This window comes from Sycon ciliatum, chromosome 1, assembly GCF_964019385.1.
Source record: "Sycon ciliatum chromosome 1, ocSycCili1.1, whole genome shotgun sequence".
Taxonomy (NCBI): domain Eukaryota; kingdom Metazoa; phylum Porifera; class Calcarea; order Leucosolenida; family Sycettidae; genus Sycon; species Sycon ciliatum.
Genome location: NC_088643.1, coordinates 3,926,031 through 3,953,856, shown reverse-complemented (window position 1 = coordinate 3,953,856; position 27,826 = coordinate 3,926,031). Strand labels below are relative to the sequence as shown.

Sequence of the window (27,826 nt, the reverse complement as noted above, 5' to 3'; positions counted from 1 at the left end):
CAATAACACACAGTGACACACAGAAGTCTCTGCTGTGAGCACGGTGGCTCGGCAAACTGCACCAACGAAAAGCCACTGCGAAGTGACCAATGGTGACAGGAATGCGGTCCAGCACAACATTTTTGCTGACGCAAAAAGTTGTGGGGAAATCCCAAAATCGGTGCGATTTTGCATGAGCCCAAATGTTCAAGTACGAGTACAGTACCCACAAAGACACAAGCTTTCCAACTAATTACTTCAGTATCTTTGGCCGTTGGAAAGCGTAGATCTACCGGTATACCGGTACCGGGATCTCGATCGGATAAAATCTTCGCGTAGATCTGCGCGTGTACGGTAGCTTCCCCTATCTTTGGCACGTGCCACATCATGTTGACAGTTGAGTGAGACATGAAGATGCTTTCTGCCTGTGAAATTCTACCACGACGCTGTCTTTCTTTGTTTGCTTTTCAGGCAGTCCTGCTGGAGTGACAAAGAAGGTTTTCGGTGTGCGGTCGTCATTCACGAAGAAGCCTGAAGGACATGCACAAGTCTGGAATACTGTGGAGCATTACAACGCAATCAGTATCTAGTGCAGTTCTTACCCAGCCAGGGTGCCGCTTGAATGGCAGGCTTTCCACCAGTCTTGAACTTGAACCGTCGACTGTAGTGTAGACCAAGCGTAGAAATTGCCCTCGGAAGATGGATTTCCGAGTTCAGTTCATCGATGACACTGACCCATGTAAGCTTACCTTCCCGTCGCCCACTACGCCCACCACTTATAAGTTCGATATCGAGCTGCCATTACGTGTTCAACTTGCTGCATTGAAGGAACATCTCAACGCTCCCAATGAGGTGAGGAGTACATGGCATGTACTGGTTCACGATGTTTTGTCGTACATACAATCTACCACATAACTTGGGAGCAATCAGCCGTTTGCCTCATTGCGAAAAGCCAGGCCAGTATTTGAAAACGAGTTTCCCCCTGTTTCGTGCGTTGATAGATAGATGCTGGTACATAACACGACTTCACGAGATGTCCGTGTCGCAGAGTTTCGGTGTTTGAAGGTTGTCCTGCGCGTCTTCCATGTTCATGTAACCGTACGCACAGCCTGTGTCCACCATCCGGAAATACCCCCTGTGTTGTCATCAATTTTGTGTAGCAGCTTCAAATTTGCCGTCCTACACTCGCCTGCACGGCCATGAACTAATACTTGCTTTCGAAAGTCCTGCACAGCCTCTGTTGTGATCAGTGCAGGCTTTGCTGTTGATGTTGATGTTCTGGCGTGCAGTCAACGGGTGTGTTAGTTTCCAATCTATCATATAGTGCAATCGTAAATGTCTGTATGATCTGGGAGTGTTGCAAGTCTACCTTGGCTAGTTCAGACAACAACCTGGATATAGGCAAATGGAAGACATGCATACACATGCAAACACACACACAAAACATGCACACACGCATGCACACACACACACACACACACACACACCACACACACACATACACACACACACGCACACCTTCAACCTTGAATGCCCATTGCCGTAGCAATGATAGCGACGGCTTCCTCACGCTGAGGCTCTAAACCCGAGATCTGCAGTATGGCGCATGCCGCTTGAGGTCACCAGGACGACGGAACGCTCTGTCACAGCGGTAGTTGGGGCACGGAATGTCTGCGGCTTCTCCACCCTCTGTCGACAACACTGAAACCAGGTGGATCTCTCCTGCGCTGTGTGATACCAGTCCGCTTCAGGTAAACCGATGACAGTAAAGTCCGAGGACACATTCCGCCAGCAATGGCACTGACACACACACACACACGCACACACACACACACACACCTGGGCTGGTCACTTGTCGTTGAGATTAGAGTAGAACTGCATTCATGGGTCCTGACTCATCTGTGCAGCACAGTGTACCATTGCAAGAAGCCTGACGCCATGCACCACCACTCACAGATCATTTCACATGTACATGACTGTATATTACTTGTTCTGTCCAGTGGACATTGAGCACTGTAAGCAGCCTAGGGACTTAAGACAACTGTACATGTATATTGTATAGACGAGTAGATAAACCTTGTTTTTGTTTACATGGTGTTCATAGTTTGACAGCAGCATGGGCAGAAGTTGGAAGAAATGACGTTCAGGAAAAACATTTCGGATTAAAATAACTTCTATTTTTTCGGACTCTCGAGGAGACACCCAGTAGCGATCGCGGAGTGCTCGGCTGACTTTAGGAGTAGTCTATACCCCCCCCCCCCTAGAATAAAGCGGGTCGGAACCGGGTCTAAGACCCATACGGTTCAGATGGTCCCAACAGACCGGGGCTCTACCAACCGTGGATGGTTGTAGAAAGGTCGCTGTTTCCGAACACGGTGTCCTCCACCTTGTTACATGCTGCTGTCAAACTATAAGCACCATGTATATTGTATGAGCACTATGTATATTGTATAAGCACCATGTATATTGTATGAGCACCATGTATATTGTATATACACTATGTATATTGTATGTACAAATGAGAGTCCTCCGGCTCCGTAGAATGCTCAATATTCATTCGAATGGAGCTATCTGACGCACGGCACACAGAGCACCACGTATCATTCCTTGTAACTAATAGTGTTCATACCCATAGGCAATCACCAGACACCTATATTGTATGTACTTGTTGCCTGATGATCGTAGTAATACGTGAAACTCAGAGTTGCGACACAGCTTCCAATGTCTCTTGTGTATGTACTTGTACAGTAAGACAGCAGCATGTCACTGGTATTCGAGCTAGTCTTGGTCAGTGGTAAGGGACCATCTATACAATCCACTGTAGTGTGCTGTTTGGCTGAAAATGGTGTGTCTGTGTCTGTGAACACGTCTGTGTGTATATGTGTGTGTGTGTGTGTGTGTGTGTGTGTGTGCGCGCGCGCACGCGTGTGTTTGTATTTGAGGGCGTGCATGTGTGTATGTGTGTGTGTGTGTGTATGTGTGTGCACGTGCACGTGTGTCCATCTGTGTGCGCACATAGGTGTCAGAATGTTGCATTCAGATTATTCCCGGCACTGGGAACATGAAAGAGGCGGTGGAGGTGGACGTAGACCTCTCCCTCTCGGAAATACACGATGACACACCAGTGTTTCTAAATGACAAGGAGCTCAAAGTTAACCGACGTGTTGTACTGCTGCTGAGAACCAAGCTGAGCGTGAGAGTCAACAGAACTATTGGTGAGTTGGCATGGTAACATTATACTGGCAACTGAATACTGTAAAATCTGTCAAGGCGACCACTCGCATAAGGCGGCCACCTGTCCTAGAAGACCACTGCAACCAGGACCAATACAAGGAATCTCTTTCCAGTAAAATGACCCTGGATAAGGAGACCACCTGGTAACAGAGACCACACTTTGACTGTCCTTTGAGCGGCCATCTTAGGCAGGTTTCACTGTGGTCACTCTGTTCTTACTCAGTCCTTGTTCTGTGTGTAGTATGTAGTATTCCTGCTGGTGTATGGTGTGGTGATGGAGGGTCCTTGGCAGCTGCGGATCCCATTCCGTGACTGCGTTTGACATACCGGTAGTCAAAGTCTGTGCGTGCGTGTGTGCGTGTGTGTGTGTGTGTGTGTGTGTGTGTGTGTGTGTGTGTGTGTGTGTGTGTGTGTGTGTGTGTGTGATACAGAAACGCTCTTGTTGCAAGATGGCCCACCGACCATCATGCGCAAAATTCTCTTTGCTCTCAAGCGTCTCCTTCACGTGAGTAACTGGTGATGCATTTCATGAAATCACAACATCCTTTAGATAATGTGACGTACATGTGTACCAGTATGCATCAATTTCCCGCCATTAGGTTTTGATCTAATGGGGCTTTTGAGGGGCCAGGTTTTGATCTAATGGGGCTTTTGAGGGGCCAGGTTTTGATCTAATGGGGCTTTTGAGGGGCCAGGTTTTGATCTAATGGGGCTTTTGAGGGGCCAGGTTTTGATCTAATGGGGCTTTTGAGGGGCCAGGTTTTGATCTAATGGGGCTTTTGAGGGGCCAGGTTTTGATCTAATGGGGCTTTTGAGGGGCCAGTCCACTACAGCCGTACACACTGTGATACCAACTCTGCATAAAAGATCATGAACTTTGTGAGGTCATACTCATAAATGTACTAGAGCGGGTTGTACCTGCCAAAAATGGGGCAATTTGCAGCGCAAAAAGGTGACGGCCATCTTCGATGCATACCTCCCATTATATAAAATATGTGATCCGGTCTAAACAATAGAGAGGTTTACGCTTTTCGTGCCTGATGTCTATTCAAGCTTAGTAGGTGGTGGATGTCTGACATTCAAACTTTGAACATTCATTCCAACATGACCTCCTTTCTACTAGCCTCAAGCCGATGAAAAATTCCGATTTCCGATCGGCTTCTTTATCAGCTTGCTCCACTCTGCATGGGTGTAGAAATTCTACATGATGTGTGGCCTGCGCCACCCAGGCCTGCGCCACCCAGGCCTGTGCAACCCAGGATCGAGACCGAATCCTGTTGACTACGTTGTCTCATCACTGCCCGTTGTGTTTTGTGTACTCCCCGTGTGCTCTACAGGAGGATTTAGATTTCCTGCAGGAGTTCCTGTCTTGCCAGGGTCTCAATGCTCTAACTGAGCTGGCCCGTATGTCAGATGACACCACCCAGCAATATGTACTAAGAGGTCAGTTGTCTTCTTTTTCAAATGTATACGTTACAAAATCCAGAAAATTCTTTTAAGATATCTTCATCATATAACATTTTACACAAACATGTCGACATGTAGGAAATGCTTACAGTGCAATTAGTCGTCCTTGTAGATATCGTGTACGGTAACCATGGTAACTGCAAGATAGGTCATGCGGACAGTACAGCAGTTGTAGTATTATGGAAGCGTGCGTTTTTCGTGCTTTGAGGCTGGTGTGGTCGTGTGCAGTGTTCGTGCAGTGCGAGTGCACCGCGTCACAGGTCGCATTTCAGTCACCACCAGCGTATATTGCTATAAATGTACCTTGATTCAAGCGGGATTCACAGGCGCATTTTTGAGATGCACCATACGACGGCCACGAAACTGGGAAATCCCCAAATCGCAATCCATCTCGCAGCTCATGCAACTGTTGCAACTGGACGCAGAAGTTGAACTCGGTCAGCTTGGCTCAACTTTTGTGATGCGACATGCGATACGATGCACGATTTTGGCCTTTTTCCAGTGAAGTGGCACAAAGGTTCAGGAGTTGCTTGTAGATTTGTAAACATTGTACCCAGCCACGCGAACACCATGGTGACGTACTCACCTGCATTGAACTCCGCGCCAAATCAGCAAGGCGTCGTCACATCGCTGACTTCTTCTGTGAATGGTATTTTGCACGTCACCGTCGCAGATCGTATCGGATCGCGTATCGCATCGTAAAAAAGCTTCTGTGAATCCCACTCCACAGTGTCAGTCATCGACATTATGCAAATGACATCATCATGACATCATGGCATGTTTTTGTATTGAGCAGCGAACTAGTGTTTGTGATGCCACTTCCCACAAAGCTCCTCGCTTAATGACGCCATTGCACATTTCCTAATCTTTTTAAAAGCCATTGTTTGTGTGACCATCTCCAATCCTTTCCTCCTGCTGATGCATGTGGTGCTTCCGTTTGTGTGTGTGTGTGTGTGTGTTTGAATTCAGTTCTGGGAGAGTTGCTGCTGTATTTGGATGGTCTCAATGCCGTATTTGAAGACAGCTTAGTGCTGCAGTGGCTGCATAGCTGTGTGCGATCAAGTGTAAGTCTGCAGCTGTGTGCAGTGTTTTTGGCCGTGATGCCGAGACCTCCGGTCGGCAGAGCCATCAATGCCCCACCATCACTGCTGCGTCTCGGTGCAGCTCCTGCTCAATAGTTTTAACGTTTGTCCTAGTCTCAGTACCATTGTCTTTCATTATTATTCACGAGTTGGGTATGTGAACATAGTAAAAAAAAGGAAGAAGCATAAATTTTGTAGCTAGGGGCTGTCGTTTCAAGTGCCCTCCTGACTTTCAGTGGCTACTGCACTACAGGCGGATTCATTCGGACCACCAGAATTGTGCGCTTGTGCCTGCTGAAAACTAGCTTATCCCTGCATTAAAATCTTTGTATTTTATTCATCGGTGCCGGTGCACGATGCACCGGTGGTGCATGTGCACTCAAACTCCCCCAAATACTATCCTGACTCCCCTTATCTGGACTCTCCCTTACCCAGGTTCCCCCTTATCCGGAAGTTCTACATCATCCCATATCTATGCAACTCACGATCGTAGCCTTGACCAGCTGACCGCAAGTGCAGGCCCAGACAAGCGATGCCATATGCAAGCGTGTAGAAATCGGCCCTGCGGCCCCTGCCCCAATGCAAGGGCGACTGTGAAGTTGACATCCACATGATTCGGCTCTACAGTTGCCCGCATCGTCTCTTTGCGCGCTGCGACTCCCTGATTGACAGTTTTAAGCTTCAAGCTTGTTTGTATCTGAATGGGGAAGAATGCCTTACATGGCGGAAAAACAAGGCCAAGGATCATCAAATATGGATACTAACCGCAAAAGACAAAGATAAAATTTACACTGTGTGAAAGTTACAATGTGTTTACAGAGCAACCGTGTACATGTACTTGTACGCTGAAACCTAGAAGATTTATAGGGAATTTCTGAATGGAAAAGTGAAAATTCCAAGCAAAGTGCCACAATACTCTCCCCCTACAGTGCATTTCAAAACTATAGACGCGTAGGGTTTTTGAAATATTTCAAATTTGGCTGGAACTTTTTGAGAATAGTTTTCGGAATATTGCTCAGGATCGCTCCACAATTACTCTCATATAGTTTCTAAAGGATTGGATAACAGACGCCCAATTTGGAAAAAATTATGCACAAAGTGATCACAGATTTTATGTGGTATAGATGCTGGCATAACGGTTTTTGCCTAGGTACGCGTCTATAGTTTTGAAATGGACTGTAGAGAACGAGGACAGGGAGTGAACGAGAAAAGAGGAAGCAGTCCGAAAAGAATGGATTATCACTAGAAGAAAATTGCACGATTACGAGTATTATAAATAGGAAAAGTGAGATGTGAACGTGGATGTGAACAGCTCCACTGAAGCTACCAGAGAAGATGTATTTGGCGCTGCTCTCTTATGTCACAGATGAGGGCAGAGGTGGTGGTTGCGGTGTCTCCAAGGTATTAAGGCTACCAGCTCCTCTGGTGTTGACTGCTCCAGACTCTTTTTTTTATCCTACACAAGTACATGAATACGTGCCAAATAAACTTCATCAAAAACTGAAATGGGTCATGGGCTCATGGAAGATGAAGTTATCCTGAGATACGGCCGGTATCCGGTCCCAAGGTAAGAGGGCCCGGATACGAGACATTTGAGTGTTGTACGAAAAGTGGAGTTATGGCACGTCTATCCCTTTCAAGACTCCGGGTGCTATACACCCGCAACACCCCCCCCCCCCCCCACACACACACACACTATGATTCTAACAATGGCTATCATACGTGTGTGCTGTGTTTGCGTTTGTTGGCTGCAGTCCCGTCTCGTTGCTCAGAATGCCACTGAATTGATGCTGGTGTTTGTCAACTGTAAAGTCAACTACATGACGAATTCTAATGAAGAGGAGATCACCCCAGCCAAGTGGCTGTACTCTGCAATCGAGAAGGAGGATGCCGGCCGCGGTAAGGCACTTGATCTTTGCCGAAGGGCGGGCTCACCACCCCAGTACGGCAACTTCCCCATGTCTAACCCCCAAGACAAAGTGAATACTGTAGTCGTACTGGCCCAAGTTTAAAAAAATCTTTGTCGTGCTGGCCGTTGATTAGTGTAGTGTGTTTAGATGTGCATGCTTCTTGCATGGTACATGTTGGTTCCTAGGAGCCGGTATGGGTGCCAACAGAAGCATTGCTATAAGTCTCTGCTCCCTGTGTAATATTATTTGAGCCGCGCCACGACAAAAGGGTGCTTATGGCACGCGACATCAAACTGAGAAAAACTCGTTTGAAAGTTGAGTATGCAATATTGAGAGTGCACATTTTCTTTTTGAATTCAATTAGTTTTCGGTGCGATTTATCAAGCTTTTTGAATATGTTTTTGCAACAGAAGCGGTGAGAATTCAGCCATTGCGCTGTATCCATAACTCAGTTTGTTAAATTTTTGCCATAAGCACCCTTTTGTCACGTTGCGGCTCATTTGGTTGTGGACATGCATGTGTACATGGCATGTGTTGCAGTACCGTCAGACCTCGCCGATCCGGAAGAAAATCATTGCTTACTGATTTACAGCATATGCCATGCATACATACAGTATATGTGTTCGATTATCCGGTTCCCTCGCCTATTCAGGCATTTTTTTGTGGAAAACGGATGTGTGCGGTTAATCGAGGTCTGACAGTATGTAGAGGAAGGTAAGCAGCGGCATTCGGCCACTTAGAATTCACCCCAACTTGACTCTCCGAGTAGCATGGCCTGTGCACCACGGTTGCGCTCAGTGGATGGTGTGGGAAAAGACAGTGTGGTCGAAATATACATGTGTGTGTGTGTGTGTGTGTGTGTGTGTGTGTGTGTGTGTGTGTGTGTGTGTGTGTGTGTGTGTGTGTGTTCTAATACCATTCTTCGTCATTTGGTCTTCATGTGAATGGTTTGTTTGTCCACTGGGCGTTTGGGCATGCACACACTTATGCGTGTATGTGTGTGGTGTGTGTGTGTGTATGTGTGTGTATGTGTGTGCATGTGCATATGCGTACATGTGTGTGTGTGCACACGCGAGCATGTGTGTGTGTGTGTGTGCGTGCAAGTGTATGTGCATGCACGTGTCTATGTGTCTGTGTGTGTGCGTGCCCGCGTAATGCAGGCCAAAAGCCGTTCACCACGCTAGCATCAGCAATGCGGGAGAAGACGCTATGCCACGGGCACAACTTCCTGACGCTGGTCATGACACTCATTAACCAGGTTGGTAGACATGTACTTATTACCGTGCATTTCTAAAACATACTTGTGGAGGACTAAACCTGCACACGTGAGTTCCGTGCGAACTTCTAGCGTGCTCTCCAGCCAGTACATGAATGTGTAGGTACTGTGTTAACTCCGCAAACATGTCCTGACGCTGCTGAATGCATTATGTACCCACATGCATCTGAAGTGTGTGTGTGTGTGTGTGTTCCTTTGCCTATCTGTCTGTTTGTACGTCTGTCTCTCCTCTGAGTTTTCATCTGTTTTTCACTGTCTTCTCTTGTTGTGTTTGGGTTGTGTAGCTACTAACACAATCCTCAGATCAAGATGAATACTATGAAAGAACAGACAAACTGGAAGTACACAACATGGAACAAATCATCGCTGTAAGTCCTTGTCCACTTCCTGCGTAGGCATCAGGCATTACTCTTAGTCAACAAATATTCGGCGCATACTTAATTTCGGCTATTTTCGGCCTGGTCATAGCTGGCCGAAAATGTGTTGCAGCTGAAAATTTGTTTTGCAAGGTTCAGTGTGACAGTGTATACAGGCAGCAGCAGTATATAGTACAGGCCGAACATTGGAATGGGCCGACAATTTGTCAACTTACAGTTAGCATCAGGTAGTACTGTAGAATATCGTTGATCCCCACGCCATGTCGCTTCCCAGCTGGGTTTTCGGCAGGGGGCGGGAATTAGATCAAGGCTGTCAAGTGCAGTACGATGTACATGTACAACAACGTGGAGGATCAGACTCGATGTGCTGAATTGTGCACATTTTCATCCTGGATTGGCACGTATTATGTGCAGCAGTGCATGCGTCGGTTCAACATCGTATTTCGTTGTATACACCGAAGTCCCTTCACAAGTAGAAGATCGACAGGGGGTGGGAATTAGAGAGGGGGCGGATCAACGGTACTTTACGGTATTCACGATCAGCTTGTTCACTTCATGTTTCTTGATGCTAGCGTATCTAGTGTAATATGTTTCCTGCTGGAGTTAAGTATGTTCTGTGTAGCCATGAACAGTTGCCGCTCACTAGAGGTGATGCATGCGTGCGTGCGTAGTGTGTGGATAGGTAACTCGCTGGGTTGGGACTCCTTACACCCTAGTGTACTTCGTGTGTGTGTATGTGTGTGTGTTTGTGTGTGTGTGTGTGTGTGTGTGTGTAGCTGGTTATGCTGGTGCCGCTAGTGTTCTTTGCTTCTGTTTGTTCTTGTTGTGAGTATTCACTCCAGCATTGTTCCTGTTGCTGTTTTCTTGTTTGTTGTAAAATACCTTTTTCTTGTTTTTGCTGCCGCTGCTGTTGCTGCTGCTGCTGCTGTTATTGTTAATGCTCAGCAACACCAAGCTAAGGTTGGAATTGATAGAAATAAACCACTCCTGGAACAGTTCAGCCAGTATGAGGTGAGAAACGATACCATGTGCTGCATGCGAGTTTGAACTGGCACATGCTATTTTCCGGTCAATATCCAGCCCAACCAGTCCTCTCGGTTTGCTGGCCTTTGTATTGCGGTACTGGACTGGGAAAGGCAAAAACTAACGTGCTGCTTCTTGACACAGAGTGATCAATTTAGCACTCACGGCCGATGGAATTCTGAAATGTTTGGGTGATTGGTGACTGGGAAAGTATTTTGGTGTGTAGGCCTGTGGGTGTGATGCTTTCAATACGGAAACATGATCATCCCTCAGATGCACACATGCATTCTGTGAGGTGGTGCTGTAACTTCTTGTTACCACGCTCCACGCCACTAGTACGAGGCACGAGCTTGGTTTGCGTGTCCGCCACCTTCCAAGTGCAAAGGCAGTACGCATAGACAAGCAGGTGACAATTGTCTCCCCCAGCTCATCACCTTTTCCTAGGATACAGGAAAGACAGTGTGTGAAATTGCCAAGGTGAAGGACATACTTCAATGGATTGGATTGGATATTATGTATAGCAGACATCTGCCTACTAATAATAGACCCACTCGAGAGAAATGATTATGGTGGTAGAGAAACACTTAGCAATATGGCGGTAAACACACGCCTGCCCACGCACGCTCTCTAGGCTGCAAAGTTCTGGCACAGAGCTCTCCTTCTCACCACCACCACCACCATCATCAGTTCACGCCTGGCGCCTGGTCGATGCATGGGGGGGGGGGGGATCATTATCACAGGAAAGACAGTGTGTGAAATTGCCAAGGTGAAGGACATACTCCCATGGATTGGATTCGATTGGATATTATTTATAGTGGTGAAACTTGAAGTAGCAGCAAACAAGCCTTGATTGTCCTTGTTGTTCTGTATAGTGGGGACTATTGCAGATATCTGACTACTAACAATAGACCCACTCGAGAGAGAGAGAAGGAAGTGAAATTAGAACCAACTCTCTTAGCACCCACATGGTGTACATGCAGCCTGCATTCCTATGCTGTCTCTGTGTTTATTCTAATGCTTTTTGTGCTTTAAACAGGTTGTAGATGTTTGCGCTAATGCATCTCTCCCGCCTATACGTTTCTTTGCTGGTGTATAAATTGGTTTGCTTTCTCTCTGTCGTTGTCTCTCTAAACTGCTTGTAGAAAGCATTGCGGGAGGAGTACGATATTGTTGCTCCAGATGATGAACCAGCGAATGAGCTGACCGTAGGTGTCAAGTAAGTCTGACTCGTCTCGTCACTCCCTTCCCGTGATGTGATGATCCCTTGTGTTGCTGCGTGTGTGTGTGTGGGGGGGGGGGGGGGTGATGTGTGCAATTCTGCCAGACAGTGGTTTTGGGTGTGTTGCTATGGGCTGGGCTGCTTGACCATCTGTACTTGTCATTCATCATGATTTCAGGCTTCATACTTATTATCTCTTGAAGCAGATGTACCTGTTGGCCGATGGGGTATTTCTGGCACCCACACTAGCATCATGCATTACCTTCACATGTGCATGTTTGTGTGTGTGTGTGTGTGTGTGTGTGTGTGTGTGTGTGTGTGTGTGTGTGGGTGGGTGGGTGTGTGTGCGTGCGTGCGTGCGTGTGTGTGCATGCTTGTGCATGCTTGTGCATATGTTTATGGGAATGTGTATTTGCTCATACGTGCTTCCAGGAAATCCACCAGTTTGCGTAAGTTGATTTCTGCAAGTTTGCCCGTCCGAATTCAGTGTCAAGCTCTGTAGTCTGTTTAGATTCAATGTTGATCCAACATCTGGGGGTTTCAAGCGTTGATCAATTCCAAAGTGGACTCAAGTCAAAACAAAGTCCGGGGAAGTGGGTTTGTGACTTGTAGCTGGATGCTATTCATAATTCTTTTCTTGCCGTGGTTGGCTATCACCCCTCTCTCTCGCACTTTGCGTGCCAATTGGTCATGGACCACGAGTTGAGTGAAATAAATAAAAATAAATAAATAAGCACGGAAATACAGACCTTGACTATGTTGTGAGTACCGTAAAGTACCGTTGATCCGCCCCCACGCCATGTCACTTCCCAGCTGGGTTTTCGGCAGGGGGCGGGAATTAGATCAAGGCTGTCAAGTGCAGTACGATGTACAACAATGTAGAGGATCAGACTCAATGTGCTGGATTGTGCACATTTTGATCCTGGATTGGCGAATATTGTGTACAGCAGTGCATGCGTCGGTTCAACATCGTATTTCGTTGTATACGCCGAAGTCGCTTCACAAGGAGAAAATCGACAGGGGGCGGGAATTAGAGAGGGGGCGGATCAACGGTACTTTACGGTATTAGCAAACGTACATATACTCTTGATAGTAGTGCAGTTGAGTGTTCTCCGCATCCCTGCAGGGTGCTTTTTTAAAGCACATCCCGTCAGAATTCTTCGAGCAAAGAGTTTACTCAATGCTGCATGCATTGTCTAGCCTAGCTTAGCCTACAGTCCATTCATCGGAAACAGTCCCGCTGGCTTTTGAAAGTCCGATTTGGGCCGAATTGAGGATCAAAAACCCACTTTGAATCTCAGAAATCTGGGTTTGGGATGTGCTTCTCCATACACTTTGCCATGGCATACCTGTCCTAATTTTGTAGCCTAGCCTAACCTAGTTTGGCTTCCCTAGATTCACACCACATGCCACTAGCTGTGCAGCAGGTCAACTGTCAACTTATCCGGCCTCTATAGTAGCTAATCTGTGTCATGCTCTGCTGTTGTATGCTTGCACGTGTGTCTGTCCATATTCCTGCGGGTGTGTCTGTCCGTATTCCTGCATGTGTGTCTGTGTGTATGCCTGCGGGTGTGTCGGTGCGTATACCTGCGCGTGTGTCTGTCCCGTATGCATGCATGTGTGTCTGTCCGTATGCCTGCGCGTGTGTCGGTGCGTATGCCTGCACGTGTGTTTGTATGCATACCTGCATGTGTGTCTGTCCGTTCTTTTCTAATCCCCACGCAGTGACTCGTGGCTCTGGATTAGTGCGTAAACGTCGTTGTGGTAGTATTTCGCCGTCGGCCTCAATGACCGACGCCAAAATGTCCCCAACTGCGTCACAGGCTAGCTTGAAGCGTGTGGATTCCAAGCCGTCCCTACCAACCATCGCTCTGAGGCAAAGCAGCTTAGATTTAGCCTCTATAAACGCGGCTGGTAGCGATGAATCCGAAAGCGATGCAGATGAGGACTCTAGAGAACCTCTGTCGCCAATAACCATACCTAAAACCACTGGCTTAGATTCAGGGGATGAAGTAACGCCACCGAAAAGAACTGGCACGAGTTTACGGCGGAAATCGTCCATTCGTGCACCGGGGGGCCCTCCTTCGGGCGGCTCTTCCCGTCGTAACTCTGACCAGATCGACGACGGAGCAGAAGGCAGTGAGTCCTGGGAGCTGCGCAAGCTGATGCTGTTCAGGCGAGCGTCGCGCAACGCCCTCGTCAAGGAGCAGGCCGACCAGGCGGAAATGGCCGCCGCCGCTGCCGATGCTTGCCGTCACATCTCAAATGTACCGGTCAACGGCGAAATCCCAGAGAAGCCAGAAGCAGGGGAAAGCCAAGCTGCTGCTGCAACAACTGTCCCTAGTGCTGTGAGCATACCGAGTGAAGCTGTAGCCACAGAGAAAGCAACGCCGTCTGTAGCAACACCGTCCGTGGCAACGCCAACTGAGGCAAAGCCAGCTGAAGCGAAGCCAACTGAGGCAAAACCAACCGAAGCAAAACCAACCGAAGCAAAACCAACCGAAGCAAAACCAACTGAAGCAAAACCAATCGAAGCAAAGCCATCCGTTGAAAGTAAAGCCAGTGTTCCGGCTACAGCGGTACCTAAGCCTGAGGAGAAAAAGCCGGAGCCTAAACCGGAGCCCAAGCCGGAACCAGCACCTCCGCCAAAGCCAGAGCCAGTTGTAGAACCGCCGAAGCCTGAGCCACCGCCAGAGCCAGTAGATCCCCATCCCTTGCCGGACTTATCGCGGCCGCTGAAGGTCTGCAATTTAGACTTTACAGAGTTGGGAGACTCTGACGATGACGATTGCTTAGCGCCTCCGAAGCCTAAAGGCATGCCAGGAATGGGCGGTCCGCCACCCCCACCGGGTATGGGTGGAGGACCTCCGCCGCCGCCGCCACCGCCGGGAGGTGGTGGTGGACCTCCGCCGCCACCACCACCTCCCGGTATGGGTGGTGGAGGACCACCTCCCCCTCCTCCTCCACCAGGCATGGGAGCAGGAGGACCACCTCCACCTCCGCCGCCGCCCGGAATGGGCGGGGGCGGACCTCCTCCGCCACCGCCACCCCCCGGCGGTGGTCCCCCAGGACCTCCGCCGCCTCCCGGCATGCCGGGTCCTCCTCCTCCCCCGGGAATGGGCGGCTTTAAGAAAGGTGCCGCACCTGCTGCTAACAAGCCCATTCGCACAATCCATTGGAAGCAGATTAAGGTTCCTGGCCCTGGTGCTCCTATGAATCCTAATATGCTAGGAGGAGGTGGTAAGGACACCATCTGGAAGGACATGCCGGATGTGGAGATTGACAAGCAGAAGTTCAAGATCTTGTTCGAGGAGAAGGTCGTCAAGAAGGCAGCCAAGCAGGTATGTGTGTGTGTGTGTCGGGGGGGGGGGGGGGGGGTCTGAGAAGATGCCGACTAGTTTGGTGGGTGAGTGCGCGTATGCCATATTTCGATTGAACTTAGCTGCTTGAGTATGTATTGAGACATCCGCTCTGACTTAGCCACCCACACTTGTGGAATGGGTGTACGGGAAGGCGGATCCCAGGAAAGATGCCATCATGCCGTCCATTATTTTTCTACACTTAGCTCGCCTGCTTACTACGGTGCTGTGGTCTGATAGTTAGGGTCATTTTCAAGTCCACTCGAGGTTTGGAATTTGGGGGTATCAGTCGATGGGTGGTTCAGTAGTCAACTCAGTCATCTTTCCGAGATATCTTTTGAATTCTTCTCATCTCCCCCGGCCCGTGACCAGTTTCTGACAGGGACAGTACAAGTGTGTGTGTGTGGGGGGGGGGGGGGGAGGTGGGTGTGGGGGGGGGGGGGTGCATGTGTGTGCGGGTGGGGGGGGGGGGGGGTGCATGTGTGTGTGGGGGGGGGGGAGTGTATGTGGGTGGGTGTGTGTGTGGGTGGGGGGGGGGGGGTGTATGTGTGTGTGGGTGGGGGGGGGGGGGGGTGTATGTGGGTGTGGGTGGGGGGGGGGGGGTGTACATGGATGTTTATGTATACACAGATGTGTATGTGCGTATGAGGTGTCAGTGTGGGTAAGCAAGTTGGTGTATGGTGGTGTCCCGCATACCCTGCTACTATCTGTCCCTCTCGTTCGGCATAATGTGTTGCTATTGTCTTCCCCTGGACACCGTGTATCAGTGTGCCTCAGTGCATGCCATGCATACCGCTCTCTCTCTCTCTCACGTCTAGCTGTCTGCATGTGTTGTGCTGGGTTGTTGACGTTTGTGCCGGCAGAAAGATGAAGATAAACCCAAGGCCAAGTTCATCGAGATCTTAGATGCCAGCCGGTCACGGAACATCAACATCGCACTGACCAAGTTGCCCGCGCCGCGCTTCCTCAAGGCGTCCATTCAGAAAATGGATGGAAGCCAGGTCAACAAAGAGGGTGTTGAGGTAGGCAGAAGAACAACAGAATGTGTTCTGTTGCTACAGCGTACACTATGCCGATATTTTGAAAATTCTAGAGTCGTTATCCTGATCCCAGGAGAGTGGGCTGGAAGTGTAAGCTCCATGTTGGAAGCAGCCAACTCCCCCAAACTACTGGCCATGCCATGCATGACCCATCTTTCACGTGTGGTAGTCACTCGCTAGAAGTTGTCCAATGACTATCCTATCTCACTTCCTAACTGCAGGTTGGCTTTGAACTGGGCGCAGATTGTGACACTGGAGAACATGTTTGACTGTTCTGCTTGCATGTAGGTTGGCCTGTGTGACTGTGTCCATGTATAAGTTTGGGTATCTCTGTGTCTTTCTGTCTGACTCGCCATTCTTGCTTGCTGTATCTAGTCTCTACTCAAACTGTGTCCAACGGCAGAGGAAATCAAGGAACTTGAAGCGGCAAGAACCAAGGACCCTACCACACCGTTTGCACAGGCTGAAGATTTCCTATTCACGTTGAGCAGTGTTTCTGAAGTCAAGGCTCGCCTCTGCCTCTGGGCATTCACCTTGGAGTTTGAAGCTGCTGAGTCGGTAAGTTGCACTACCCTTGTGCTGAACACGCAGGCACACACACTACTACTACTACTACTACTACTACTACTACTACTACTACTACTACTAGCAGCATGACTGCCCAGATGGGCAAGTGTCACCCCTATGAAAAGGGGACCAGAAAACGGGAGTCGGATCACAAGCAGGACCGCGAATACACACACACACACACATACACACATATACACACACACGCACACACACACATACACGCGCGCACACACACACACACACACACACACACTGTACTGTACTGTACTGTACTGTACTTGTTGCTCACTGCCAAAACTGGTCACGTGAGTCCCCCCGGGAGAGGGGAGAGAGACTCAAAAGGAATCTTGGAAAGATGACTCAATTGGTTATTGAACCGCCCAACGGCCGACACCCCTGAAATCCCCAAAACGCTGGATGGACTTGAAAATGATCCCACTTATGGGCTCACCACACCTCAGTAAGTGGGTGAGGACAAGGTGCAGAAAAAGGATTGACGGTATCAGGGTATCCGTCCCGGGATCCAACTGCAGTTACCCCTGCCCCCAGTGAAGGTAATACTTGCTACTAGTGTGAGTGGCTAAATCAGAGTGGATCTGATAAAAGCTTCACTAGCACCATTGATTACACAAGAGTTAATCTAGCCAGAAGCAGTCCATGGTTAACAGGTATGTATACTTCAAATAGAAAGTATATGAACCCTGGAACCAACAAAGGTGGCAGGTACAACATTACACCTTCAAGCGGCCGAGCCTGTTGGCAACAGACCCAACACAATCAGGCATAAGTGTACCTACCAACCGAACACACGCACACACACATACATAAACACACCACCAAATTTATGCCGGTCTCTCAGGTAAGATGTCAACCATGACAATAGCGAGCCGTCTACCCCAAACGAATGTTGTAGCTTGGCCAAGAGCCCGCGTTGCCGGACGGTGTCAAGTACCTTCGCAAGGTCAAAGAAACAGATGCCGGCAATCTTTCTACTGTCTCTGAGCGTGGAAACGTCTTGGATAATAATACGAACTGCAGGGAGGTAGAGTCTCCACAGCGGAAACCAGATTGGGAAGGAGCTAACATCAGTGATACATGTGTGTATAGCATGTCATAGGCAGTATGCTCACACACCTTGGATATGCAGGGGAGCAGGGAGATAGGCAGTATGCTCACACACCTTGGATATGCAGGGGAGCAGGGAGATAGGCAGTATGCTCACACACCTTGGATATGCAGGGGAGCAGGGAGATAGGCAGTATGCTCACACACCTTGGATATGCAGGGGAGCAGGGAGATAGGCAGTATGCTCACACACCTTGGATATGCAGGGGAGCAGGGAGATAGGCAGTATGCTCACACACCTTGGATATGCAGGGGAGCAGGGAGATAGGCAGTATGCTCACACACCTTGGATATGCAGGGGAGCAGGGAGATAGGCAGTATGCTCACACACCTTGGATATGCAGGGGAGCAGGGAGATAGGACGGTAGTTCACTGGCAGATGTTGGGAGCCCTTCTTTTTGAAGATCGGAATGACTTTAGCAGTTTTCCAGGTAGAGGAGAACATGCCTGACGAGAAGGAAAGGTTGAAAATCAAGAAGAGGGGATACAAGATGGCAGCTGACTTGTTCTTACCGGGCCGGCTAAGGTGTTGGCATATCTGCTAAAAAGTTCAGTCTCGGCACAAACTTCAGATCGAGTCCTAAGAGGTCTATGAGTTCATCAGGTACACATACATCCAGGCAATGTGATGGTGTCCTGCGCCGGCTACAGTTTGCGCGTAGGGTTGTTTTCAGGTCGGTACTCAGTTTTCGGATGCGTTGGCGGCGCTGGCGCCTGTGGTTGGTGGTGTTTCCTCTGTTGTCTAATGTTGTCTATCTCTCTACTGTTGTACTCGTATCCTTATGCTGTCCCAGTCCGACACAACGCACCAAATAGTACTATTAGATTGAGGGATACTCTGGTATTATTATTACAGAAGACGGAACTTAGACAAGACCGGAACTATAAAACTGGACGAGACAACAGATTACACTACACTAGACTGAGGCAAGATTAGACTGACACTGGCGCCCAACATGGGGCTCGAACCCACAACCCTGAGATTAAGAGTCTCATGCTCTACCGACTGAGATAGTCGTCGGGGGCTATCACCGTCGGGAGGCCGGTCATGACGGTGATCCCCCGATCCCTAGCGATCAGCTGGGGCATTTCTAGCCGAACGTCGTACTGGCTGTGGCGTTGAACCCTGCTGCGGACGGCGGAAGTTGCGGCGCGCTGGCTCAGTCGTCACCTGCTGTTTCTGACGTGGTTCGAAGAGCATGAGAAGATGGACGACGACGTTGTGGTTTCGGCGTCTGCTGTTGCTGCTGCCTCGGTTTTGCTGGTTGCTGTTGCGGTTGGTGTGGTCGATGTTGCTGAGCAGGGGCAGTAGGTGTCTCAGCTGACTTCTCGGCAGTGCTATTCTCACCGGGCGGCGGTGTTGGCACGTCAGCTAGGAACTCAGCATGACTCATGATACGTTCCGCTAGTAAGTCGATATTAATACGGGGAGAGTCGACTAACTCGGTGTGGACAACGTACCGTACGGCTTCTGGAAACGAGTGCTTTCAGTCACTCAGCACCCTTTTTGGCTGTACATGTAATGCAGTTTTACACGCCTAGACTCCGCTAACAAAATGCATATTTCCTGATTGCATCTTGCTGTAGCTTGCGCTATGCGATCATCAAGCTTATAGCATCACCGGTAGTTTTCGGCTTATGTGCAAGAGAGAGAGAGAGTGGTGGTTTGATTTGTGCCAATCTGACTTCTGCATCAGACAGTGAATTGACTGCTTGTGTGTATGACTTGCTAAATTTGACGTATTGGTATACACTGGGTGTAAATAATTTATCGTATTTACCCCATATGCAGTCAATGTCAACAAAGTCCCATGATGTTCGTTGCTAGACAATGTACTTTTAAGTACATGTACATCAATGCGGCTATGGTTTGCCAGTTCGGTGTTGACTATGCCCGCGCAGCATGTTTTAAATTCTGTAGTGTACTTTCATGTGTATGCAGTGTGTTTGTGTGTGTGTGCCCCTCACCTTGCGCTCAGTTCTCTGAGTGGAGGGCGGCGTGACCCCAAGGGGTAGCTGATTGATAGTAGTAGTAGTAGTAGTAGTAGTAGTAGTAGTAGTAGTAGTAGTAGTAGTAGTAGTAGTAGTAGTAGTAGTAGTAGTAGTAGTAGTAGTAGTAGTAGTAGTAGTAGTAGTAGTAGTAGTAGTAGTAGTAGTAGTAGTAGTAGTAGTAGTAGTAGTAGTAGTAGTAGTAGTAGTAGTAGTAGTAGTAGTAGTAGTAGTAGTAGTAGTAGTAGTAGTAGTAGTAGTAGTAGTAGTAGTAGTAGTAGTAGTAGTAGTAGTAGTAGTAGTAGTAGTAGTAGTAGTAGTAGTAGTAGTAGTAGTAGTAGTAGTAGTAGTAGTAGTAGTAGTAGTAGTAGTAGTAGTAGTAGTAGTAGTAGTAGTAGTAGTAGTAGTAGTAGTAGTAGTAGTAGTAGTAGTGTGTGTGTGTGTGTGTGTGTGTGTGTGTGTGTGTGTGTGTGTGTGTGTCTCACTCTTGTGTAATCAATGGTGCTAGTGATGCTTAGATCAGCTCCACTCTGATTTAGCAAGTAGCAAGTATTACCTTCACTGGGGGCAGGGGTAGCTGCAGTTGGATCCCAGGACGGATACCTTGATGCCGTCAATCCTTTTTCTGCACCTTGTCCTCACCCACTTACTGAGGTGTGGTGAGCCCATAAGTGGGATCATTTTCAAGTCCACCCAGAATTTTGGGGATTTCAGGGGGTGTCGGCCATTGGGCGGTTCAATAGCCAGTTGAGTCATCTTTCCAAGATTCCTTTTTGAGTCTCTATCCCCTCTCCCGGGGAGACCTACTACCCACGTGACCAGTTTGGCAGTGAGCAACAAGTACAAGTGTGTGTGTGTGTGTGTGTGTGTGTGTGTATGTGTGTGTGTGTATGTGTGTGTGTGTGTGTGTATGTAAATCTGTGTGTGCGTATGTGTGTATGTATATGTGTGTGGTTGTGCATCTGTGTGTGTATGTGCATCTGTGTGTGTATGTGCATCTGTGTATATGTGTGTGTGCTTGTTTGTCATGCTAGGATCTTGCCAGTGACTTGAAGTATGTCCAGGGCGCTATCAATGAAATTTCCAAGAGCGTGACATTCAAGAATATCCTGGCTGTCATTCTCGGAATCTGTAACTTCCTCTCCTCAAAGGATGTAAGTGATGAGTGCTGTGAAGTTCAATATATGGTTCTGTTACATCATTTGGGCTCATGGAGGAACCTCCACGGCAGACACCAAAAATCTGCACATGCAGTCCTGGCATGAAACACACGCCACAGTATGATCGTAAATTTTCTTGCTTTCAACCGGGGTCAAACGCAACGCATCATGTAGAATGCTCTTGTGAATCTGTGTTTGTAGCAGGTTGAAACTCAACCCAGGTCGAAATCCTCGTGCAAACAGAGCCTGGAGAGATGTCACGAATTCCATTCCATGGTTGTGGCTGATCTCTCTTTTCTTTCTCTGCCCTCTCCGTCTCTGTCTCTCTCCCTCTCCCTCTCCCTCTCCCTCTCTCTCTCTCTCTCTCTCTCTCTCTCTCTCTCTCTCTCTCTCTCTCTCTCTCACACACACACACACACACACACACACACACTCTCTCTCTCTCTCTCTATCTATCTATCTATCTCCCTCCACCTTTATGGTCACAGTTCAAGGCGTTCTCCTTCGATTTCTTCAGCAAGATCTCCAACATCAAGGATGGTGTGAAGAAGAACTCCATGCTCTTCCACGTTGCCAGTCTGATGTGTGAGCAGTTTCCCGACTGTACTGGCTTACACCATGAGTTTGCAGACATTCACAAATGCAGTAAGGTAAGCTCTCCTCAACGTGCTGTTGTTCAAGAATTTGAAGTGTGTTCTGTCTCCGAGGAGACTGGAAATTAACACGTTAAAGCTCCACTGTTGTCTGAAATTTTGCTTTTTTTGTTGTTTTTGCTCTGATACACCTGCCCTAATTTGTCTTATCTCACCACCAGGAGTCAGCACTATGCCGAGCGCATTGACCGTGTGTTTGCATGCATTTCTGTGTACTCTGTGCGTTGCGAGTGTAGATCGACTTCAAGGGCCACAGTAACATGCTTGATGGCTTGAGAAAGAAGCTGAACTCCGCCTGGGCCGACCTGGCGTCCATTCTGGAAAAGGAGAACAACGACCAGATGCAAAAGTCGCTGACCAACTCACTGGACGACATCGCCCACCGCATCGTCGTCCTGAACACGATCTACCGCCGACTGGAAAACCGCTTCAAGAAAGCAGCACTGTTTCTTGGGTACACCATCAGCAGTGCAAAGGAGCTGAGTTTCCAGGACGTCTGTAAGATCCTAAGTGAGTTCTCCATGGACTACCACACTCTCTACTCCAAGAAACAAGAGCTGATCAAGAAGAAGGAGCAGGAGGCAAAGAGGCGCAAGACGCGTGGCGTCATGATCAATAATGTAAGCGTGTGTACATGTTGTGTGTGGGTGTGTCTGTCCGTCTGTCTCCCTCTCTCTCTCTCTATCTCTCTATCTCTCTCTTTCTGTCTCTCTCTCTCTCTCTATCTATCTATCTCTCTCTCTCTCTCTCTCTCTCTCTCTCTCTCTCTCTGTGCCTCTGCCTCTCTCTCTCTCTCTCTCTCTCTCTCTCTCTCTCTGCCTCTGCCTCTCTCGCTCTCGCTCTCTCTCTCTCTCTCTCTCTCTCGCTCTCCCTCTCATAGTGCTGGTAGATGCATGAACAGCATGTCGTCTGCTCCGTGTAGTGTTGCCAGTCAATCTCTCTGTCTCTGTGTCCACTGTCATCTATTGTTGCACTGCTGTAGGGTGAGGCAGTCGGTGCTTCCAAGCCTGCACCCACAGCGACGGCCACCACCAGAAAGCGAGGGGCGACAAGTGCTGCAGCACCTGACGTGGCTGATGATGGTAACAGCGCTAACGCTGAGCAGCTGCTCAGTGCCCTCGTGCAGGATGTCTCCAAGCTCAAGGACCTGAAGAAGGAGTACAAGAAGAAAACGCCAGGCACGACAAGACCACAGCGTAGAAAGACGAGTAAGTCGATGAGTCTTTCCTCTTTGTGTGCTACAACTGTATGCTTACTGAGTAGCTAACAACCGGTTGAAACAGCTAGCTGTCGGAGTGTGTGTGTGTGTACCATCATGACCATGCAGCTTGGTGTTGTGGAGTGGTCTCAATGTGTCTGCCATGCTTGGTGTTATGGAGTGGTCTCAATGTGTCTGCCATGATTGCTGCTAACTCATGCATGATGAGCTCACCGATTGACTACCGGTTACCGAATCTGGCGGCTCTTCAATCCCCTCCCCCCTCCACACCCACCCACAACATAACCTACACGTGAATTGCACAGCCGCAGCCCATGCCTTGTATGGACCGTGTGATAATACAGTCGTCCCTCTTTAATCCAGCACTTTATAAACCAGCACCCTCTTATGTACCAGCACAAATTTTTTAATAGCCGAAATGTCCTTTTCATGCACATTGCAGCAGTAAATCAGATTTGTTAATCCAGCAGAATTTCCCTGGCACAAATGGTGCCGGATTATAGAGGGACCACTGTACTAGCAAATAATGTCTTACATTTCACATTTGGCATTGCCAGTATGTACACGTGCAGGTAGTCTGTTTCACGGTACGTTCTACGTGTAGCGTGTATTTATTGTGAATTACTTAAAAAAATGTATTTTCCCCTAGGTGGTGCAGCTCCTGCAGGCAATTGACACAATTCAATCTCTTCTGAAGCGTTGTTACATGTGTTCATTCAGAGGTGCAGTTGTGCCGCCAAAGTCTTCACGTGTTTCCATACGGACCATAGCTACCAAACAAACTCGAGCATCCGTTTTCAAATCACATGCATTCTGTTCGTTTGGGCAGGGCAATTCAAGCCATGCCTGTACAGTACTTGGGACAGGCATTCGCCAAACGAGATTTGCAAGCAGGGGAAATGCACTCTTGTCAATGCTGGTTCTACTGGCACAGTTCGGATCAGGAGTAGTAAAATACCGGTATTCTACTACTCCCTGGTTTGGATTCAAGCTTAGGGCCAGGGTGACGTTGCAAGGCCTTAAGCCCTTTGATGGACTCCAGTTGTCGAAACACGGATAGCTAATGGTCGACATGCAGCACTGTACATGCACTGCACTGCATGTACTGCACTGCACTGCACTGCATGTACTGCAATGGGCTATCTTTCCAATGGATGCTGATTGCTGTTTTGTTTGTTCCGATGTTTCTCCAGTCCGTCGCACCCTGATCAACCCGAGTGACCTGGCTGCTGCCAAGAAAGCCGGCTAGCTGTTGTTCACGAGCAACCAGCATACCACCTAACCACCACCATCATCACCGCCTCTGCCTGGTGTTGTTCAGCAGTCCGCGATTCCCATGCTGGCGTATCACACAAACTCGTGTACTTGGCTGCTGACCGCATGCGACCCGGAATGCATGCACTGGGCTCCACTGCGACAGGGTACGACTCTGTCGGCCTCTGTTCATCTCAGTCTGTTCGTTCATCTCAGTCTGTCTCTGTCTGTCCGTCTCTCCTTCCGCATGTGAGAACTATCGAGGGAATAGTCACTCTGCTCCGTCTTTGCCCCCGTGGCCGTCCAGTACATCGTGCACTTGGATTGGCCACGCGTAAGTTACTGCTCCTATATTGTTCCTCTGTCGTTGTCTATTCGACATGGTCTATGGTGTGGCTGTGTGTCGTGCTCCATGGCATGGCTGCTAGCGGTACACACACACACACACGCACATATGTGCTGGCCAGCAAAGTGCCTGTTGCAATTCCCCACCCTCTATCTGTATGCTAGTTTCTGCGTCCACTGGCTCGGTCGAGCTCCAGTTATTTCCCCTCGTTGTTTGGCCCGCTGCGTCCTTTTTTTGTGTACATCTTCAACTATTCCTAACCTATCTGAAAGCCTTAGCTCTACATGTTCTTATTTATTTGGTCCATTAGTTGTCATTTCCCATTCTGGCGAAATTCAAAGAGAACATTGTCTCGATTCTATTCTTGTCATATTTTGCCTTCAACATGATATTTTTGGCAAGTTTTGTATCCCTCTTGTCTTGGTCTAGATGATAGTGGACATTGAGATACAACTTTGGATAGTTACACTTGCTAATAATTCCAAATCTTGCCTGGGCTGCTGTCGGCGCATGAAAACAAACAGACGTGCCACTTCTCCCCTTCAGCATTTTGATGGTGTGTGTGTGTGTGTGTGTGTGTGTGTGTGTGTGTGTGTGTGTGTGTGTGTGTGTCCCGTATGGTGCAGTGGTATGTGCAGGGATTTCCAATCGGGAGGTTGCGGGTTCGATTCCCGACGATTATGGTCACACACGTCTTTCTTCTCTTTCTCAGACTCCTCCTGACTTTTCTTTCATTCTCCTGGGTGGTTACCAACAGCCAGTGCATGCCGGAGTATGTGGTGTGATGTGTGTGCGGAAAAAAATGAAAAAGACCAAAAAGTAGGGATTCACTGGCCAGAAAAAAGCCACTTCATAGCTGTGTGGTGTAGACCAGGCTGAATAGTGGCGGTCAATTCTTCAGCCTTGCAAGCTGTTGAATGGTGCAATCCCAGCACAAGTTGCTATGGCTTCTGCTTTAGCATCGCTATCATCGCCTCCGGCGATGGGCGTCAAATGGTCAATGGTGTGTGTGTGTGCACGTGCGCGCACCCGCAAATGCCTGGAGAGAGGGATAGAGACCTGACCAGTCAGTGAACTCCTGGAGGGTTCCCAAGGCTTGCTAAGCTTCGACAACACGGCACAAGTGGAGAGAGAAAGCTTCTCATTAACCTCCAGTGTGGCCTGGCACCAGGGCCTAGGGAGATATGGATGCAGTGAATGGGATTTCCTGTCTTTGACCACTTTGTTGGTAGGCTGATCTACCCACCTCCCACCTCTTTAGGAACTGCATCTGCGCCCTTGGTCTTTGCAGGGTGGTGGCGTTCCTATCAGGGAGTAGTACAATACCAGGTATTGTACTACTCCCTGGTTCCTACGGATGCTGAAAACTCTGTCTGCTGAGTCTCAAGCGAACCGTGAATTCTTTCGCATCACTGTAGTGTCACTCTCGGCCGAAGTGGTTATTCCGTTAAGTCAACGATGTCAGCCCGGCAGGCTGTCACCGATTGCTGTATGCTTCCAGCAAGCCAACTGCGCGTGTGTGTGTGTGTGTGTGTGTGCGTGTGTGCGTACATGCGTGTTAGATCTACATGTGTAATATCAGATCCAATCTGATGAGCAACCCACATTGGTATAAAGTGTCACCGGCTTCCCTGGGGGGGGGCTGGGGTAAGTGCATTAGTATGCGGGGACAGATACTAGTAAAATGTACCTTGACGCCAGCAGTCCGTAAATAGAACCCCCAACTGCTGGGCGAAATTCTAATTATCCAATATCCACACATGCCAATTTTAATTAAGTGTACAGTGGTCCGTTTAGAACCCATAGGTACATGTACTACACAACAGAAATTCTGCTGGATTAGGGGCGGCGCTGGATTAACAAATCTGATTAAAGGGGAACTGTCACCAAAATATTTCTTTGTCTTATCTTGTAGTTCTTTGGCTCCTGATCACGATGGTATTATCCGTTTTTCTCTGCGATGGCTGGAAGTGGGTGAAAACTTGAAAAGAAGGTGCCCAAAATTGTCCCGAAGTACCGAGTGACGTCACGCCGGACTTGACCTCCACGCGTACATTCGTCGTCAAAAACGAAATCCAGCCCGTGTGCTCGTCGATCGAGCTAGCTGTTCCAATGTACGGTGCACGTGTGCCTTTTGTACTGTAACACAGATATATGGGTACGTCGTACCGAAGGAGAATGCCAAAGAGGCAGAGGCCCACGTGCAGCTACACAGCCAAAACAAAAATAAAAAGCAGCTGAGCTTTCACCTTTTTGACTTCTTCCGCGAGGATCAAAGTTTTATTTTGTGAGCACGGAAGTACGTCGTTGTTTTGAACTTTTCGTGTGAGGAACAACACGATGATGAGTGCGTATGCAGAAAACAGTACTCCTCCGGCCGGCGATAACACCACCAACCCGAGCCCCAAAGGAACGCAATGTAGTTACGTGAAGGCGATTCATCTGGCGATGTTGCTCAAGATGCAGATGACGAACTCCGACGTCTTTCATTTCAGAGCCGGGTGGGCAACATCGCCACCTTCGATACAACGACATCATTTTCAAGTACGAGGTATGTGTGTCACACTAACAGCAAACAAACATCCTTCCACTCCTTCGTAATCACAAAATTAATAAAACAAAGAGCTGGAGCTTCGTGGAGGAAGTACCAGTGCGACAAACTGCAGTCGACTTTTGTTTATTTTGTCCCTTTTTGGCGTTCTCATTGTGTACAAAGTACACATCGAGTGTCCGAGTTCAGAAGGCAAGCGTGCACCGTACATCGAACAGTTGGCTCGATCGACGAGCACACGGGCTGGACTTCGTTTTTGACGATGAAAGTACGCGTGGAGGTCAAGTCCGGCGTGACGTCACTCGGTACTTCGGGACAATTTTGGGCACCTTCTTTTCAAGTTTTCACCCACTTCCAGTCATCGCAGAGAAAAACGAATAACACCATCGTGATCAGGAGCCAAAGAGCTACAAGATAAGACAAAGAAATTTTTTGGTGACAGTTCCCCTTTAACTCCTGCAATGTACATAAAGAGGTTGATGACAATTTTGCTGGTTTCTAGAGGGTGCTGGTTTATAAAGTGCTTTTTTAAGAGGGGTGACTGTACATACCAGGGAGTAGTACAACACCACTCCCTGGTGTAAGCCTCACGGTGCACATTGATGTCATGCACGAAATGCCGTAGAATGCTTGGAGCCGGCTGGGTGTTGAATGTGCAGCACCCTTTAGGGTATTTCGCACTGCGAAACGTGCCCTGCAGGTGTTTCATGCAACAACCTTTTTCCGGACGAAGACATAGCTAATCGTTAGCTCTATCCAAAGTGATAAAGTGGGAAAAGCATCTGTCTGCCATTGCCATTGGGCTCAACTGGTCAAACGCGCATGAACAGCACACAGTGCACACCCAACCAGGCATGAACAGCACACAGTGCACACCCAACCAGGCATGTACAGTACACAGTGCACACCCAACCAGGCATGTACAGCACACAGTGCACACCCAACCAGGCATGTACAGCACACAGTGCACACCCAACCAGGCATGAACAGCAC

General features: G+C 48.6%; 1 protein-coding gene across 1 annotated transcript; it reads left to right on the top strand.

Annotated features, from left to right (window-relative positions):
- Positions 1 to 439: 439 nt before the first annotated feature.
- On the top strand, positions 440 to 24,818 carry LOC135810394 (FH1/FH2 domain-containing protein 1-like). Its single transcript, XM_065323890.1, has 19 exons — positions 440 to 831; positions 2,999 to 3,194; positions 3,645 to 3,718; positions 4,551 to 4,656; positions 5,650 to 5,744; positions 7,517 to 7,661; positions 8,833 to 8,930; positions 9,233 to 9,316; positions 10,271 to 10,336; positions 11,491 to 11,564; positions 12,000 to 12,016; positions 13,293 to 14,908; positions 15,790 to 15,948; positions 16,342 to 16,524; positions 20,685 to 20,804; positions 21,299 to 21,460; positions 21,700 to 22,083; positions 22,446 to 22,671; positions 23,876 to 24,818. The coding sequence occupies exons 1-19, from the start codon at positions 679 to 681 to the stop codon at positions 23,929 to 23,931; spliced, it is 4,014 nt and encodes a 1,337-aa protein (XP_065179962.1). The 5' UTR covers positions 440 to 678; the 3' UTR covers positions 23,932 to 24,818.
- The last annotated feature ends 3,008 nt before the right edge of the window (positions 24,819 to 27,826 follow it).

Bases quoted from the DNA above. Each gene is read 5' to 3' on its own strand.
- LOC135810394 (XM_065323890.1), top strand. From the start codon at position 679: ATGGATTTCCGAGTTCAGTTCATCGATGACACTGACCCATGTAAGCTT. The intron at 20,805-21,298 runs GTAAGTGATGAG...TTATGGTCACAG, and splicing joins ACTTCCTCTCCTCAAAGGAT to TTCAAGGCGTTCTCCTTCGA. The intron at 21,461-21,699 runs GTAAGCTCTCCT...TTGCGAGTGTAG, and splicing joins ACATTCACAAATGCAGTAAG to ATCGACTTCAAGGGCCACAG.